General features: G+C 38.0%; 1 protein-coding gene across 2 annotated transcripts in view; it reads left to right on the top strand.

Moving 5' to 3' along the window:
* Positions 1–566: 566 nt before the first annotated feature.
* Positions 567–20,005, top strand: part of LOC127623259 (selenocysteine insertion sequence-binding protein 2-like) — a 35,362-nt gene continuing 15,923 nt past the window's right edge. The window contains exons 1-10 of one of the 2 annotated variants that reach the window (XM_052097631.1): positions 567–946; positions 12,238–12,404; positions 13,342–13,657; positions 14,142–14,271; positions 16,570–16,787; positions 16,898–16,922; positions 17,588–17,697; positions 17,814–17,921; positions 18,015–18,107; positions 18,201–18,368. In XM_052097631.1, coding sequence (XP_051953591.1) covers positions 926–946; positions 12,238–12,404; positions 13,342–13,657; positions 14,142–14,271; positions 16,570–16,787; positions 16,898–16,922; positions 17,588–17,697; positions 17,814–17,921; positions 18,015–18,107; positions 18,201–18,368 — 1,356 coding nt within the window. In that variant the 5' untranslated portion in view covers positions 567–925. Of the gene's footprint in view, positions 947–12,237; positions 12,405–13,341; positions 13,658–14,138; positions 14,272–16,569; positions 16,788–16,897; positions 16,923–17,587; positions 17,698–17,813; positions 17,922–18,014; positions 18,108–18,200; positions 18,369–20,005 lie in introns of both variants that reach the window. The other variant, XM_052097630.1, reaches the window with a different exon arrangement.

The following is a 20,005-nucleotide window of genomic DNA, read 5'->3' as shown; positions in this document are numbered from 1 at the left end:
GTCAATTTTGTGTAAAATGTCTTATCTGTCCGTCTGTTTCAAGATTGCTTCAGCTTCATTCCTCACTCAGGATATGGAAGCTCAAATCCAGTGCATTGGACTGAGTACAGTGCTCAGTACAGTGTGCTCTGTTGTACAGTATAATGCACATATTGGTCAATGTAATAGCCCTTCTGGTATTTCATGTATACAGAAAATCTGCATACTACAGAGTCTCCTTTACTTTGCTCACTGAACCATCAAAATAACTACACACTGAAGATGAGCTTTGTGTGAAATTTTCTCATTTATCTTGTGTTGTCTAATGCGAACCCTAGCGGCAGTATAACGAAATAACAATAACGCGTTTCCGTCTGAGCCTCTGCGGCCCCCGTCACAGATGAGTATCAGCAGAGATTATTTGGCAGAGATGGACCACTTCTATTAAAAGGAACGCTCTACGACGGAGCTCTTGTGCTCAACGGATGTAGAAAGGAAGTCCCGCCATACGGTTAAAAGAGCCAATCATCTTTTAGATACAGACATTGCCTGACGATCAACTCTAGAACGTGCTTGCGCATTAGATATAAAAGCCGGGATTTTGCATTTTGTAACATAATGTGAGGTATCACAATTTATGATACCAGTAATACTTCATTTAATTTTAAATATGTTATTTGATCGTAATCTTGATTTTTTTGTTGTTGATTTTTCGGTCATTCCCCATTCAAGTCGATAGGAGCAGCACTGTCGATACTGGAAATAGCCACCCTAGAGCGTTCAAAATATGGCCGACAGTGGACTGACTTGATAGAGAGACTTTAGTCAGTGTCAGTCAGTAGGTGAGTGAGTGACGGACATACGAACCAGAGCAGCACTAGATAATGAACACGTTCACGGCGTCCTGACAGCTGCACGCGGCTCGGTTCCGGTGTCAGCGAGCGACATGGACGGCGGCGAGAGGAAGGTAAGGCGATGTCACGACACTCGGACGCGAGAATCACCCGCTCACGTCGCATTAGCATTAGCAGAAGCTTCGCGTGATCAATTAAAGTCCAAAAAACAGAAGATGAATGATGATTATTTTCTTAAAACACTCAAACATAGGTGTCGTGTGGCTCACTGATGTGTCATATGTGTGTGTTATGTGTTTTATCCAGCGCTGATGCGATACTGATGGCTCCGCGACGCGTCAAAACAAGGACCCGTTATAATTATATACATAAATATAGCGCTATATGCTACGAAACTACAGCAGTTTTAATGATTAATCGATTATGAGTAATTTGGACGTTTATAATTGCGCCGTGTCGTATCGGTGTAAAATGAATATACTTACATAAATCACCTTGGTAATAATATCATGGTTTTTGGACACCATAGTAGTGTCATGATATTCCTTGAAGTTTATATGAACATGGTTTTCGTTCATTACCATGTTATACAAATTACCATGGTATTACGATCTGATACCACCATTATACCACGGTACAGTACTCTTGATTATGGATATCACCTGGAAAAATTATAAACGCATTAATATCAAATGAAACCCATTTAAATGATCAGTCACCGACAGAGCTGCTTTAAGACGCTTATTGATCAGTGGATTATTGACGCAGATCGAGATAATACCAGACAGACATTTTACTGCTAAACATTAATGATTGATCAGAATGGCAATCATGACGTCGGAGATGAACATTGAATTAGATAATGGTTTACGGTGTTATTACATAATGAGTTGAATTTATTGGGTTATTGCCGGTCAGTTGGTTTAGTGTGCGCGTGTGTGTGTGTGATGCTGGTTTCTGGAAGGCTAGATCACATCTGATCAGTCCCGTTTTTCTGCATTGATAACATTCCTCACGAGTCTCTGTGTGTTTGTGTCTGGCAGACTCGGTTCTTTCTCTGTTTCCTGCTTCAGGTGTTCATGTTTGATTCTGTCACATGAAGCGTTCTAATAATATAAGTGACAATTGTGTTTTGTTGTTGTGTTCTCCAAATTGGTATTGTGTACAGTTTTAATTTCAGCATCCAATTCTCAAATATGGTCTTCTTATTTTCTTGTATCATTACTTCTTCACTCTGTGTCTGTTTCTCTCTTCTGTCTTTTTTTCATCACAACAAACCCTCTGTTTTACACAGTCGTGAAACAGAAATGCTGAAAAGACAAAAGTGCCCATCCTCTCACTCATTAGCGTGTGTGTATCAGCCCACATTGAGCAGAACACTGTTTTCTCTGTCCCTCTTTCTTACCGTCAGCCTTCATATTCAGGCCCACGTGGAATATCTGCTGTAGAACACAATTGGAATGTCTGTCATTCAGAAAGTTCTACCCCTGTATGTTCATTTCAACACACTCCAGGCTAAATCATCAGGATTCCTATGACTTTTCTAAATTTGGCTAATTTGTATAATATCATGTGACTGCACTCGTTTGAATTAGTTGACTTTCATACAGCTAATGACATTCCTGGACATTGTTTCCATCTAATATGTGACAGTGAATTGCTTTTGTCACACACAACAGCTACCTATCAAGTTTACACACCCTACTTATTGGTTAAGTTTAGATGAGGGGTTTGGGTAAGGGCATAATATTAATAAGTATGTCCTTAACGCCTCATGCACGGAACTCGCACTTCCGCATTACACATCCGGGAATTTGCACGTGATTAAGTCGTACGAGTTTATGCAAACAACATCGTTCGAGACCATATGAAATAGCCAACTCGTAAATTAGGTACGAATGTTCTTAAGATCGAGTTGGTTCATTTATTAAAGGAATATTACAGTTATTCCGAACTCAATCGACAGCATTTGTGGTGTAGTGTTACAGAAACTTATTACGAAAATGTACACTACCGTTCAAAAGTTTGGGGTCACTTGTAGCTCAGTGGAAAAGACGCTGACTACCACCCCTGGAGTTCGCTAGTTCGAATTCCAGGGTGTGCTGAGTGACTCCAGCCATGCAGGTCTCCTAATCAACTAAATTGGCTCCGTTGCTAGGGAGGGTAGAGTCACATGGGGTAACCTCCTCGTGGTTGCTATAATGTGGTTTGTTCTCGGTTGGGTGCGTTTTTCTTAAAAAAACAAAAACAATCTGGGTTGCAACGAGACACTTACTATGGAAGTAAATGGATACAATATGTAAATGTTCAGATACTCTCCGTTTCAGATGTATGGACACAGGACATAAACAATATGTGTGTAAACACTTACTAACCTTTTCTGTGTGGTATACATGAACAATTAGGCATATGGCGGTATAAAGTTTTTACGTCATAATAATCGCTTAAGCTTTTATCACGTATATGCCATTATCACTATATTGATTTACATTACAAAATGGGTTGAAAGATAAGCTAAATGTATTGTTCTCTTAATAATAAGTTTATTTACTTTTTCAATGAACGGAAAATGAAGAACTTTGAAAAGAACCCTGAATGTAAAAAAACTACTATCAGGGGGCCTGGGTAGCTCAGCAAGCAAAGACGATGACTACCACACCTGGAGTCGCAAGTTCGAATTCAGGGCATGCTGAGTGACTCCAGTCAGGCTTCCATAGCAATCAATTGGCCCGGTTGCTAGGGTGGTTAGAGTCATGTTGGGTTAACCTCCTTGTAGTTGCTATAATGTGGTTCACTCTTGGTGGGGCACATTGTGAGTTGTGCGTGGATGTCGCAGAGAATAACGTGAAGCCTCCACAGATGCTAGGTCTCCGCGGTAACGCGCTCAACAAGCCACGTGATAAGATGCGTGGATTGACATCTCAGACGTGGAGGCAACTGAGATTCGTCCTCCGCCACCCAGATTGAGGCGAGTCAATACGCTACCCTGAGGACTTGGAGCGCATTGGGTATGCCGAAAAGAGGAGAAAATCCTACCAAAACAAAACTACCATTAACACTGTAGATGCATAGCTAAATATAACATTTAGTTGATGTCTTAAAATGTAAATGGTCATTATGTCACAGGGCCACTGATCATTATAGATCAGTACAGACCTTGTTATGTTGAGGCTAATATTAAATTAAGGCAAGACTAATTTTATCAAGCCAGCTACTAGGCTACAACAATTATGCATGTTTTTTTTTCTGGTTGGCATGACATTTGCTAATATATTGCTAGGCGCTAGCTGCAAATGTAATATTAGAGGGCGAATAAAGGGTTGGCTGCATTCCTCCTTAAGCCATGCTTCTAGTCCACACTGGTTTGTTTACATCAGAGTGCAAGTGTGTCATTTGTGCTGCATACTCAGTGTTGTAAATCTCAGTTCGTTGATGGAATAAAAACTAATGTGCGATCAGAAAAATCTAAACAATTTGGATGAAAGGTTATCTTGAATTATTTACGGAATTCTGAAGTGCCCATGTGCGTTATATATGCCCAATGCACAATATAGTGTGTTTTTTTTTGACTCTCCAAAAATTGACACCATTCAATTCTATTGTAAGTGCCTCACTGTAACATAGATTTTTCCTTTCTTTTTCTAATTTTTCTAATTACCATTTTTTGTGGTAATCAACATTATGCCAAAAATGCTGTTGATTGAGCTGTACTTGTATTAAACCCAGAATATTTCTTTAATTGTACAAGAGTTTGTTTCAAATGGTGTTCCCGCCTACCTTCACCACTTGTTTTTCTGAATAATAACATGTGAAATGATAAAGTGTGTTACTCAAATTCGTTAATAGTTTCTATGTAAGCTACGTGTGAGTACATACTTTTTTGCTGTAATTCATTATTATAATTTTTTTAGTTATGCATATTGTTCATTACATTTTTACCAAAAAGAAAAGCATAGTTTGTAGAAATTTGCTTATTTTGCTAATTATTTTTGATAATGTTTGTGTATAACACAAAATATAAATTTCACGTTTAGTCATACTTGTTATTTTTAACATACATTTTAATTTTAGAGTAATTAATTTCTTGTTTTTTGTGGGTTAGAGAATTTAACATTACATGAAAATGTAATCCCTACAAGAATCCTCTTCAGTTAAGAAACTTTCTTATGATTTTCTTTCTTCTGCAAATCACAAAGATTTTAAGAAGAATATTTCAGCTCTGTATGTCCATACTATGCAAGTGAATGGTGATCAAAACTATGAATCTCCAAGAGCACATAAAGGCAGCATAAAAGTAGGGATGCACCAACACCACTTTTTCTCTTCCAATTCCGATATCGGAAATTAAAGTGTCGGCTGATCCGTTACCGGTGTTGTTTTTTTTGCATAATCGGTTTAGAATATCTTTACATTATTGTAATTTTAAGGATTGTACCTGAGAAACAAATGAAAATCTGCTTGTGTAAAAAATGTTTATGCAGTAATCACAAACGACTGTAATTAGTGCATCCAAAACAGCGCTGAGAAAAGTAACAGGTGCCACGTGACAATGCTGTTTATGCACTAATTTGGAAGAGGTCGGACAATAATTTACACATCAATAATGATACTACTGAGATTATTAGTCACTAAAATGAAAATTAAAAAAAAGGATTCTTTATGTTAAAATTGCTCAATTATCTATATTATAGATCAGTGGTAGAACATGATGAACGTGTCCATGGTAACAGTAGAATTATATTATGGTAAAACCTTGCCCACTGTAGTAAAACCCTAATGAGATGTTTCTAAGGGATCACATGCAACTCCCTCAAGTCATTCTCTTAGCTAAGTGGAAATAACTCCTTAAGGTGCTTTATGCAACTGGGCATTGATATTAAGTGTATCAGCACTGGGATCCTTCTCTGTTTGTATTACTCTGCTTGTCTGTGTTTGCAGCGTTCCAGAGTGGTTGACTGTCATTGCTTGATGACTCGCATTTAAAAAATACTTTAGTTGGTGGTGCACTTTTGGCCACGTTTAAATCCATATTGTAAAGATAGTCATGACAAAAGGGCGTTGTTTTGCATGACACAGCGAAGTAACTCCATGGAGTGCCTTATTCCTTATTTATTGCTTATTTATACCTTATTCCTTACTTATTTATACTACTAAAGCGCTGACCAATCAGCATCCAGAACCACAACTGTCTTTTATAAATAATAATATTATAAAAAGTGAGCATTACAGTGTAAGTCATGGCACATCTTTAACATTGTATTTTAAGTGGACACTAATCTGTCCAGACTTTTTGTTTATGTAATTAACTTAATGACTGTGATTGTCCTCACTTTAATCTTTCATTGGGTGGCTCTATATTAACACTGCACTTTGAGTGATTCTCTACATGAGTTTATATAGCAGTTTGTTGCGGCAATTCATGGAGTGTGTGCTCTAGGTTATAAACATACAGGTTTTCACATTGACACCCACTCACATGATCTGTTGCACGTTATACAGTGTAATGTAACCGTGTTTGTTAATTATGTTCTTAATGAAGTTCTAAAGTGTAACTTTGGAAACTTATGATCGTGTATTCAGTTCCCAGAGAACACAAATACTGGCAAAAAATATATAAAGTATGCTACTCCCAAAAATAGTACAACGCAGATGACGCACATGTAAATATATAAAGAATTGAGACCTGGGAATTCCACCATTATTTTTTTTCAACCATTTGAATCACCTTATTGATTAGATCTTTGATCTGAATAATTCTTATCACACTCTATAAAGACAGTTTATTTAACACACACATTTAGTCTGTCGTTAAGCGTGTGAATTCTTGTGTGTTTGTAAATCTGTTGTTAAATGAGTGTGACTGGTGAAGTTATGAAATATGTTCAGAATGTCATCGCTGCATGGACAGACAATATTTTCAGTTATCTGATTGGACGAGAGGGCAGATGGTGCAGATCTGCTCAGCTGTGAGTGATGTCATAATCAGAAGAGAGTACAGAACGCCCACCACATATTGCCAAACAATTGCAGCTATAGATAACACACACTCCATTCTCTCTCTCTCTCTCTCTCTCTCTCTCTCTCTCTCTCACACACACTCCCAAAACTTTATTTTGTGTATTTAATTGAACCTATTTACTTATTAGATATAATCATGTTGTATGTTATTGTTAAAGTTTAATTGATATAAACTTTTATTCAGTTTTACCCACTGATATGGGGTTTCATATCAGTGGGTAAATCAGTTTGACACCAACATCTTTCTCTCTGTGTATTTCTCTCTGAAGAAAACAAACAAATATCGTTTGGTTGGTTACAGTTGCAATGCTTTTCTGAACGTCTAAGTGTCAAGGTATTCCAGAGAGAAAGTAGAAATATGAAGCCATACAAAAGTGTGTGTTATTTGAGTTGTAAATTGCCTAAATCGTCCTTTTAGTGGTTGGAATTCTAGGTGAATGAGCTTCTTGCTGTGTTTTACTGAATTTTTCCTCTATAATATCTATAAACAGTCCATTTCTTGTGTCTTTTGCATGTATCACACAAAAGATACTGTCTTTACCAGCTTTGAATGGTCAAGCCACTGAAGTTGAAAGATCAGAATGCACTTTACACAGATAAGGTTAGAAAGTGATTGTAACTGAATTTTATCATTTATCTTAGTGCAATATCTTGACCAAAAGACTTTCATTAGTGCATAACTGTAAATATAATTTTTTGCTTTTTTGTACTGTACACACTGAGGAACAAGTTGAAATTATTTTCTGTGGTAATAAACAGCGCATCACAATTGCTGTCAATAACTTGTTTTGAACCCAGAATATTCCTTTAAATTTGTTTCTTTGCTCTAGTTACCAGGGGTGAACAGGGATACAGCAGTATTCAGTGTTCGGGTCAGGAAACAATAATGTGATTCTTTATTTTTAGTGTGTTGTGATTCAGATCTGTGTTACTGCAATAGCTTACTCATTTCTCATCAGCGTTATGTATCGTCATTGTGCATTTTTTCAAGTGCTGAACTTCCTGCTCTACTTCATTGTAGAGCCATAGTAGTAGCATAGAGCATTGTGTTGACATGTGTAGAATGTCTAAAATCCAGAAATGATTTGCCATGTAATGCTTTTTTGTTTTTGTTGTTTGGAACACTTGTGAGCTATTTCATCAAGTCCTTTTCCCTCTCCCAGTCTTTACAGTACTTTCATATTTTATTTATTATTATTATTATTATTGTTGTTGTTTATAACTCGTGTTTCTCAACAGACCTACATGGTCTGCCACTTTTCACTGTGTACATGACCCACCTAAAGCTTATCCGGAGTCGTCCGTCTACACACTGTAGCTGCATGAATACCACAGAAACAAATCCAAATACTTAGATTTTTTTTTAATACTGTTGACTAGAGGTGGCATAAATATATTTATAGAAATTGCATTTAAATTATTTTCAATGAACTGGTTGGGCTGGGCCGCATAACAGAGTGAATGATTCGTTTGCGATTTTTATTGATACGGTTGCAAAAGTTTTATAGTAAACAACTCAATAAAGAAGAATGAGTAAAACAACTCAATTCAATAATGCGGCAAGCATGGGACATGTGTTTGTAACTCACAGAATTGGTCTCTCTGTTTTCTGATTCAAATGTATTCATAATTTATAGCTTATGATACTGTATTGTGTATATATTATAATTGTTTTATTGTGCTTCTATTATCATTTTGTGTCTCCTTTTTTCTTGCTTTTTTTGAATGGGACTTCCCTTTGTCTCAACTGCTGTTGTTTTTAAATTTGCTATATAAATAGATTTCACATGTAAACCCTTGCTGTCTACTGTGCTAATTGGGCAGAGAGTACTACTAATAAAATAAGTTATAAACTTGTTTCTGACCTCATTCAGGGTTTGCACTTTATTGAAATATCCTTGAGTGTGCATTGACCTAACGGCACAGTACAATTCACCTTTTCGCAGACAATCTCTGAGTGGTGGTCAATATAAATTGTTCCAGAAATGTTAATATGAAAGTTTTTATTAAAAGTACAGAATCTTGGTGAGAATATCAATGCAGTATTATGAAGTATAATGTTGCAGGCATTCCATTGTCAATCATTTGGTTGCAGATGGTCGTTGTGATGTTTGTAAACATTGAGATGGACAAGGTGCTTCTGACCTGATGCATGATGTTGGCGCGTGTGAGTTGAATGCTTCTCGTTTATACTGCTGGATGTATACATGCTCTGGTGTCCTGCTGCTGTTTAATCATTAACTCTGCCTGTTTGATTATGTAATGTGCTGGTAAAACAGCAGGACTTGTTTCCACTGGTTTCACCTGAGACACTCGGGTATCTGAGTAATGCAATGACATCTTAAACACATGACCAGCCTTCAAGCACTCATTCCGTCAGAGTTGCCTTGAAAAAAATGCTTTCAGTTACAATCAAGTTCATTACTTATTTGTTTGTCCAAATTACAGTACACTGCCAAATAAACATGTTGCCATAGAATGAGATAATGAATAGCCCAAAAATTAAAATACTGTTATTTACTCAGCCTCATATGGTGACACCATCTTTACACTCAAGTGACTCTTATCATCAATGCAGGACAAGAGTTAGAATGGCCAGTGTTGAAGCCTTCTAGTCTTGTCTTCTAGTCGTTTTTAAATGTGCTCTGACACATTAAGCTATGGTGCTCCCGTGGCTTATGCAAGTTTGAGTCTGGCTTGCGTTATTTTCTGATTCCATTCCCCTTATTTTTACTGTGGTTTGGTATTTTGAGTGGAAAATGCTTATGTTTTATGATCTAACAAACACCACCATCTGATCGGGGTCTTAAAATCAGTGAAAACATGTTCACAACCCATTTTATTTCCATAATGTAATATTAGGGATGGCTAAAAATTAGGGCTGAAATGATTAGTCATTAGTCTTAACATGAGATCACATTAACCTCTAATGATAGTGCGCTTGAAGAGCCCAGCAACTTGCGCCTGATTGAGGAGAGGAAGAACACACAGCTCAAAGTCCAGATGCACTCCAAACTTTCCAAACAGCTTCAGGTGATATAGATTGCAAAATATGAGGAATTATACAAAATAAGTGCATACAGAAGTACTCCGGTTTGGAAATAAAGCGGTATCTTTAAAGGAAACACCTTGGTATTCTATCTTAATGCATCCTTTATTAAAGTCCCAATAGTAATGAGGCAGGTTAAAAGGTGTAAATATGTACAAACTCCGAAACTGACTTTTCTCTGTGCGGTCAGCTCCTCTTCTACGAGTCGCGTGAATTGATCTGATCTAAGGGGGTGAGATTAAAACACCACCCGGCTGATACACATTCTGGTGCGGGGACACTTATCCCCGCACGTGCTGCTCATGATGTATTGAATTATTCTATATATGTGTTTCGGTGTGTATCTTATGAAGAAAATCTGATACGCAGCTAAATTAAGAAGAGAGTTGTGACTCCAGTCAGGCTTCCTAAGCAACCATTTGACCCGGTTGCTAGGGTGGGTTGAGTCACATTGGGTTAACTTCCTCATAGTCACTATAATGTGGATCGCTCTCGGTGAGTTGTGCGTGGATGCCGCGCAGAATAGCGTGAGCCTCCTCACATGCCACGTCTTCACGGTAATGTGCTCAAGCCTCCTGATTCAATGTGGGGATTGACTGTCTCAGACGTGGAGGCAACTGTGGAGAATCCTCCTCCGGATTGATGCCGAGTCCCTATGCCACCACGAGGACTTGGAGGGCATTGGGAATTTGTCATTCCAAATTGGGGAGAAAACAATGAACCAAAGTGAACAAAAGCGAGGTCTTAGCCCATAATACAGTGCAACAAAATAAATGTTTTGGCTTGTTTTCCAATATAAATATATACAACTCCTTTTAAAACAACATACATTTACTTTAGGAGCTATACTGCAAAAAAACATTTTGTTATGTGAGAATGTTGAATATAATATTACATATTTAAAGATTTTTAAATGTATAAAAATCCTTATAACAAGATATATTTTCCTGAGAAGCAACATTTCAGACCAAGTCTAAATATCTTATGTTGTTTAATTCAGAGAATGTAATTTAGAGGTATTTTTAAAAGATGATTTTATCCTCTTTATTGTTAGTAAGCACGTTTAATACAATCTTTTAAGTCAAGGCACAATGAGAATAGTAGGTTAAGAGGTAATGATTAATTGTTGCAATAATCACCCGAATAGTCGAATAATCGTTATATTAGTCGATTATCAAAATAAACATTAGTTGCAGCTCTAGAAAAATATTTATTTCACATTTTGACAATCTCAATATCAATTGTTAAATCCCAAGATCAATGTTTTAATCAATGCGCAACCGTCTCTAATACAATGAAATGAAATCACTAGCATTTGCAACCAATATTTGCACTATGTGGCTAAAATGTAAATGTATATATTTTGCAATTAGCTGGTAAATGTTTAGATTGCACTCACCAGTGATTGTGTATTAAAGTGGTGAAATATTTGGCAGTGAGATCACAGCATGTTGAGCGTAAAAGTTGTTCCGTGTAATGTGTGTCCAAAGACGAATTCCATGTGACATATTTGTCATTTAAATAATGTCTCTCTTGAAATACCCTTTCTGTTCTTTTTAGTAAGTTGTTGTTCAAAAACAAAAAAAATGTAACATTTAATTTAATCACGCATAGAATATATAATGTAAAACCATTCAAGGCTCTTGTTAACATGCGCTCTTCTACAGATGCTCTTTTGTTAGAGGAAATACCAGTTTTCACATGTTCAACAAATCAATGTAAATACTTGTAAATAAATTAACCAATTAAGCAGTAAACATGTAACCAAAAATTATATATTAAATATAATATCTTATTTATTGATAGAATACATGGATTTGCGTATTTTTAAAAACTCCAAATCTGACCACAATTATGAAAACCTAATAAAATATGATTAATAAAATCTATATTTTCATAAATTACCTAGTTAGAAGGTCCCCTGTATAATTAACAGAATAAGTTGGGAAATAATTTCTTACATATGTGAGCAGAAGGGACATTATAACTGAAATAAACACATATTGAATATATTTAATCAAAATCGTAATAGAATCTGGACCTATCAAGACCTAGTCTTATGTAACATTTGTTAATGAAGCCTTATTTTATCCATCAGGAATTGATTTGATGGTGTAAAGTGGTTTCTATATGTTATGAGATTGAATAATAAAAAGGCTTCATGACATCAGCCAAAAAGCAATGTCATTTCAGAGGCGGAGCGAGGCGGAGCGTTACATTATGATGATAACTTTTTTTTTCTTTGAAATAACGTTGAAATGAGCACTGATGAAATTCTAAAATAATACTTGGAACATGTGTAAATACATGAATGTGTGTGTTTGTGTGTGTTGTTAGGATGTGAAGCTCTCAGCTGAAGTGGAGCCATTTATTCCTCAGAAGAAAGGTGTTGATGCATCTTTATTACCCATGAGTCTGTGCAGTGAGGGTGGAGCTGAGCCCACACAAATCCCCTCCTACCTGATCACATGCTACCCATTTGTACAGGAGAACCAGAACAACAGGTACACACACACATGGTTCTCACACCTGTTCTGAAAAACCTGGAATTTTGCAATGCATTTTTCCAGTCATGGAAAATTAGAAAAATACCTAAATGTCCTGGAAAAGAATGATCTTGTCCTGGAAAATATTTTAGTGTAGCGTAGTGATTCAACCTTTACACATTCAATAATTAAATAATTCAACTATTGGTGCGTGCGTGTGGCTTTTTGGGGTTTAATAATTACACTTGGCCATGTAGCAAACTGCTAATCCAGAGGTGAGATACTACTGTCAGCAACAAACAGAAATGCCAAAATAAAAGCTTGATTTAAATGGGCACATGAAACAGGGAAAACACATTATATTTCTTCTGTACAGTAATGTCATATTTACTGTGATTTTATTATCTCAAGTGTTTTTGGAATGTTCGAGGATTTTGTAAAAAATAAAAAAACACTTAATTTGATAAATTTGTGTTTGTAATGAATGATTTCTTTTCATTAGACATCATTTTGATAATACAATTCTCGAATATGGAATAGGGAAATAACCATCGATTAATCACAATATACATCGTGATGCTAAATATTACACCCGCTGGGCACATAAAATGGCCTGGAAAATTGTGTATTGAAAAGAGTGGGAACCCTGACACACACTCTACCCTCTGGATTCTGCCTCTTTTCCTTCCTTTTCACAGTGAATTTGAGGAAGTGCATTAATTGGGCTACTCAGTGTTTATGTGAGTTCTAGAGTGGAAGGGATATTGATATGCAAATATGATTTTTTCATGTATTAAAGTAGATTACTAGAAATATATATATATATATATATATATATATATAAAATATATGTTAAGAACAGCCTGTGATGACTGATGAATGGAATATAGGGCTGTTATAATGTATAATGGCAAAACCCATTGCATAATTATTAATAATTATGTCATGTGTTTAGTCGGCAGCTTCCCATGTATAATGGAGACCATCGCTGGCAGCAGTTAAACCCAGGTCCTGGTGGGCCATACCTGGCGTACCCCATCCTCTCCTCACCTCAGCCCCCGGTCACCAGTGATTATCCCACATACTATCACGCCATCATGCCTACGCCCTGCCCTCCTGTGATGGGTTTCTACCAGCCGTTCCCGGGGCCGTACACAGGGCCACTGCAGGCTGGCGTGTTGAACCCCGTGTCAGACTGCGGCGAAAGAGCTCCTCCACAGGGGCAAACACAGAGAGGGAGGGGTATATCACGAGCCCCTGTCATGCATAAGGTATGATCTACTACATTTGTCAACATGTGCAGTAATTAACAGAGCACAGTTTGTGGAATACAGTATCACACAAAGCAATGCAATTGACTCAACTTTCCATTTGCAGTGTGATGAATGAACTAATTTTGATGACATGTTTACACAAGTGGATTTAAAATGCAAGCTAACTGTATTTCCAAGATGATATCTAGATGCCCCTCACTGAATCAAACATGCAGCACAAACTCATTTGACAACATGGCAAAGTACTGTTTGTAAATTTTGTTGCATACTGTTTCATGCTATTTTTAAAAGGTAGACAAATTGCAGTACTGCATGTAGTATGCAATCAGAAGTATGTTAGTATTCTTTTCTGAACACAGAAAGAGAACTCCAAACACAAGATCTCGAAGATACAGGCATCCATTCAGCTGCGTTTTCTAGGAAACAAATTAAAATATTCTAAACAAATGCTCCTGTGTCATTTGCCTTTTGTTTACAGCAGCCTATGTCTCAGCCAATGAGAGTGAAGCGCCCTGTGATGCAGAGTGTGGCGGTACAGAAGGAGGTGGGCACGGCCGGACCTGATGGGAGATCCAAGACTGTGCTGCTGGTGGATGCATCACAGCAGACTGGTACAAAACTGACTCTTGACCTTTAACTCTGAACTGACCCTTTACCTTTAACCCATGCAGAGGGCCTGAAAAACAAAGAACCAAACACTCATGCTGGAATGTTGACTGTGCTTCAGGACTGACACAGACTTTGTATGTGTTTGCATCAGTGTTTTTACAGTGTTTTCATAAATCTAAAAGAAAAATTGTAATTAACATAATTAGAAAAACTGGAACTTAACTAAAATACATTTAACTTAAAAACTAACTAAAATAAAAATGACCACAAATACTTTTTTGGTTTATGAAATTTTAAACTTGCCAGAAGCCATATCACCCTGTAGCTCAAGACTGGTTGCCCACTGAATCTAAGCAGGGTTGAGCCTGGTCAGTATCTGGATGAGAGACCTCTTGGGAAAACTAAGGTTTCTGCTGGAAGAGGTATTAGGGATTCCAGCAGGGAGTGGTCACCCTGCGGTCTGTGTGTGTCCAAATGCCCCAGTATAGTGACTGGGACACTATACTGTAAAAAGGCACTGTCCTTTGGATGACATGTTAAACCAAGGTCCTGACTCTTTGTGCTCATTAAAAATCTCAGGACAATTCTTGAAAAGATTAGGGGTGTAACCCCGATGTCCTGGCCAAATTCCCCCATTGGCCCATATCAATCATGTCTTCCTAATAATCCCCATCCTTTAATTGGCTCAATAATTCTACTCTCTCCTTTCCACCAAGAGCTGGTGTGTGGTGAGCATACTGGCGCTCTATGGTTGCCGTTGCATCATCCAGGTAGATGCAGCACAGTAGTGGTGATTGAGGGGAGTGCCCTGTTCACTGTGTAAAGCGCTTTGAGTGCAGTGTCAGAACAGTGCTGTATAAATGTACCGGTCATTCATTAATTAAACTTAATCTTTAAAAAATGTCTTTCATTAAACATGGAAATACCAATGGATGGGCTCAACTCTAGATGAACCTGAGAAAATGAACTTCATTAAACAAAAAAATATCACTTTAAAGGGATAGTTCACCCAAAAATTCAAATTCTCATCATTTACTCACCCGTATGCAATCCCAGATGTATATTACTTTCTTTGTTCTTCTGAAAGATGTTTAGAAGAATTTCTGTTCTTTTGGTCCATACAATGCAAGTGAATGGGTGCCAAAATGTTGAAGCTCCAATAATCACATAAGTCAGCTTAAAAGTAATCCTTTAAACTCCAGTGGTTAATTTAATATCTTCAGAAGTGATATGATAGGTGTTGGTGAGAAACCGATCACTTGCACATTCTTCTTGTGTTTTTGATGATTTACATTCTTAATGCATACCGCCTCCCTACCTTGGCAAGGAGAAGAATTTCAAGTGAAAAATATTGATCGGTTAAATAGTGATTTGTTTGTCACCCACACCTATCATATCACTTCTGAAGATTTGGATTAAAACACTGGAGTCGTATGGATTACTTTTGATACCTTTTTTTATTTGGGGGTATTTTCTCCCCGCCTAATTCTCAATGCGCTGTAGGTCCTCGTAGTTGCATAGTGACTCACCTCAATCCTGGTGGCGGAAGATGAATCTCAGTTGCCTCCACATCTGAGACAGTCAATCCACACATCTTATTGCGTGGCTTGTTGAGCGCATTACCATGGAGACCTAGTGGATGTGGCGGCTTCACTCTATTCTCCACGGCATCATGCACAGCTCCACCGAGAATGAGAACCACATTATAGCGAATGTGAGGAGGTTAACCCAACATGAGTCTACCCATCCTAGCAACCGGTCAATTGGTTGCTTAAGAAACCTGACTGGAGACACTCAGCACATCCAGGAATCGAACTTGCAATTCCAGGTGTGGTAGTCAGCGTCTTTACTCGCTAAGCTACCCAGACCCTACTTTTATGATGCCTTTGTGCATTTTGGAGTGTCAAAATGTTGGCACCCATTTGCTTGCATTGTATAGACCTACAGAGCTGAATTATTCTCCCAAAACTCATAATTTTTGTTCTACAGAAGAAAAAAAGTCAGGAATGAATGGCATGAGGGTGAATAAGAGAATTTTCATTTTTGGATGATCTTTCCCTTGAACTACCAACCTCACTTTAGCAGCCCTAAAATACTAATACTAAAATAAAAATGAAATATGCTGAGAAACTAAAAAATAAAATAAAACTAACAGTCACAGAGTGAAAAATTTATTTGTAAGGATGAATTCTAAATAAAATGGAAATAAATCTGAATTATAAACTTAAGACTATTATAACCCTGATGTGTGTGTGTGTGTGTGTGTGTGTGTGTGTGTGTGTGTGTTTGTGTTTGTTCAGACTTCCCAGGAGAGTCGTGCAGCAGCAGATGTTCATCTGACCAGATGAGTGTTCTGCAGTGGAAGAATAAAGCTCGTCGCAGACGCACGTCACAGCAGGAGTCGTCCAGTGAGCAAGGAGCCAGCGAGGCCGACATTGACAGTGACAGCGGCTACTGCAGCCCCAAACACAACCAGACAGCCGCCAACACTTCAACCAATCAACAAACAGCGGCAACGGTATGCACAGCTCCAGTACAGCTCTGGCCTGATACACATGTCTGTTTCAGATTTTATTTATTGCAGTGCATGTAGTGTTGCTGATCTCTTGTGTGTGCTTTTGTATTCAGGCTGTGGATGCAGGCGTCATGACAGGTAAGAGACCGCACACCTGAACTCTCATGTTTGACTGTGGCATAATCATGATATATCGGCCATAATATGCAGAAATCTGTCAATTTTGAGATCATTGGCATCGACTGATAAATGTGCTTATTACGCGGCTGTCTGGAATTCTTTATTCTGATTGGTCAGTGGCACCATCTAGCGGTCTGATATCTGAGTAAAATCTGCATATCCACAGATCATCTGGGTATTGCGAGCCATCTTTACTAATTGATGGATCGCTGTGAGATCTCAACTAGTAAGCTAATCAAATGTATTTAATGATTTGGTTAGTAGCTGTGTAATAAGCAGGATAATGTAAAGTCAGCCAATTGTTCTCGCAAAATAAACCCCTTCAGGCTGATAGAAAACCTGTTCTGATGACCCTGTCAGGTTTATTTTGCAATAACCGGCTGACTGTACATTTATCCTTTACTTAATTTGCAGATTATCAGAAGTGCTCAACTAGTGTCAGTTCCAAAATCTACCGACAGCCTTGTTGTAGTGCACATTTCCTGTTTTCTAATATTTTTTGTGAATTTTGAGTAAACTGGGTAAAGAAAGTTATTCATGTAAATTAACAAATGTTTTGAACATTTTCATTAATTAAATTGTATATATCGGTCAACCACAATTTGAAACGTGTGTGTGTGCAGCTGTTAGCTGGGGGAATGTTGGATCACATGTCACTCAGAAAGCATGGACAGACAGATCTGTGGCCTACCACAGAGGCAGTAAAACACCTGAGCTGAGGAACTACTCGCAGGTAACACACTTGCCATATTAAACACATGTGTGACATCACTGCATTCATGTGAAAATGTGTAATTTTCTATGACATTAAATGTGTAGTATATTATTCTATAACATCACCTGCCGTAGGACTTCCAGATGAATTTTGGAGGTCATGGAGGAGGACCGAGGAGGTCACAGCCTGTGTCATCACAGACACCCAACACACATCTCACCCCTGAACCACTTTACTTTCAGGTACACAGACACTTATAACCTATCTATCTGTCCATCTATCCAGCCGTCTGTCTGTCTGTCTGTTTTTCTAATGAAGAGTTTCCTGCCATGTAGGATGAGGAAGAGTTTCCTGATCTGGCCACAGGTGGCGCTGCTCAGCGAAATAAGACAGACTTAGCAGCACAGACCAAACTGCCCAAAAACCTGGTGAGTGTTTTACAGAATAAGAGAGAAAATTAAATCAGTTCCACATACAAAGACCCCACTCTAAATCTGAGTGTTGTGTTTTTGTGTGTGTAGCTGGATAATCTTTCAGAGAATTCTCCAATTAGTATCGTACAGACACCAATCCCCATTACCAGCTCTGTGCCAAAAAGAGCCAAGAGTCAAAGGAAGAAAGCTCTCGCCGCTGCCCTCGCCACAGCACAGGAGTATTCAGAGATCAGTATGGAGCAGAAGAAACTACAGGTACACACACACAGAAACAAACATGCTTGTAAAATGTACAAATTCCAAGAGGTTTGTGTAAAGGTTAGATTTAGGGGATAGAAAATGCCTTGTGGATTCTAAGGGATGTAATTTCAACAACAGCCTATATACAGGTGACTATCAAAATTTTAATTCAGTTGAAGTTAGAAGTTTACATACACTTTGGTTGAAGTCATTAAAACTAATTTTTTAACCATTCCACAGATCTCATATTAGCAAGCTATAGTTTTGGAAAGTCGTTAAGGACATCTGCTTTGTGTATGACACAAGTAATTTTTCCAACAATTGTTTACAGACAGTGGGTCAGATGTTTACATACACTAAGTCAACTGTGCCTTTTAAGCAGCTTGGAAAATTCCTGAAAATGATGTCAAGCCTTTAGGCAATTAGCTTCTGATAGGCTAATTGGAGTCAATTGGAGGTGTACCTGTAGATGCATTTAAACTCAGTGGCTCTTTGCTTAACATCATGGAATAATTAAAAGAAATAACTCCATACCTCCAAAGTTGTGGCAAAATGGCTTAAGGACAACAAAGTCAAGGGATTGGAGTGACCATCACAAAGCCCTAAACTCAATCCGATAGAAAATTTGTTGGCAGAACTGAAAAGGTGTGTGCGAGCAAGGAGGCCTACAAACCTGACACAGTTACACCAGTTCTGTCTGGAGGAATGGGCCAAAAATCCAGCAACTTATTGTGAGAAACTTGTGGAAGGCTACCCAAAATATTTGACCCAAGTTAAACTATTTAAATGCAATTCTACCAAATCCTAACAAAGTTTATGTAAACTTCTGACCCACTGTGAATGTGATGAAGTAATTAAAAGCTGAAATAAATAATCAATTATAATTAAAAAAAAAAAATCACATTCTTAAAATAAAGTAGTGATCCTAACTGACCTGAGACAGGGAATGTTTTCTACGATTAAATGTCAGGAATTGTGAAAAAGTGAGTTTAAATGTATTTGGCTAAGGTGCATGTACACTTCTGATGTATATCCTGACGACTGAAGTGCTAGGTGCTGAAGGCTGGGCGCCCTCCGGACAGTGCGCCTCAGCCTGCGCTGAACGCATCATTGATTACCACCTTTTGCCAGAAGACCTGACTCAGCGTGATGCTGTCAAAACGTTGGAGCTGTCCAAGGTGCTAGAGCAGCCAGACAGTGGCGAGTTTAGCCAATGCGCATGCGCCTCTGGTGACCGGTGTGCCGCCAGTGTTGGAGAGGTCTCGTGTAAAAGAACAAACAGTGAGATGGCGGATGTGTTTCACCCAATTTGACATTGCCATTTGTTGAGCCTGGGCCTCAAGAGTAGTAAATTCCCATGCCCACACAATAGAGCCTCTGATCAGGCTAAAACCCATCATAGAGGTAGTTCAAAATTCGCACAACACTCAGCTTCAACGGAGCGAGGGCTGCATCGATATACTTTTGAGTGTGGGGAAAGCCAAGGAAAGGACTCTGAATTAATAAGCTGTTCCCTCGAATGCAAATCTTAAAACCGCCTGAGACAAGGTGCAACTCGTACATGAAAGTATGCATGCATCCTTTATATCTATTGACACAAATCAGTCCGAGGGCAGATGCACGGTAAAATCTGTTTTTGAGATACTTTTTGA

This window comes from Xyrauchen texanus, chromosome 29, assembly GCF_025860055.1.
Source record: "Xyrauchen texanus isolate HMW12.3.18 chromosome 29, RBS_HiC_50CHRs, whole genome shotgun sequence".
Lineage (NCBI taxonomy): Eukaryota > Metazoa > Chordata > Actinopteri > Cypriniformes > Catostomidae > Xyrauchen > Xyrauchen texanus.
The sequence above is the reverse complement of the archived record's forward strand: the minus strand, read 5'-3'. Positions and strand labels throughout refer to the sequence as shown.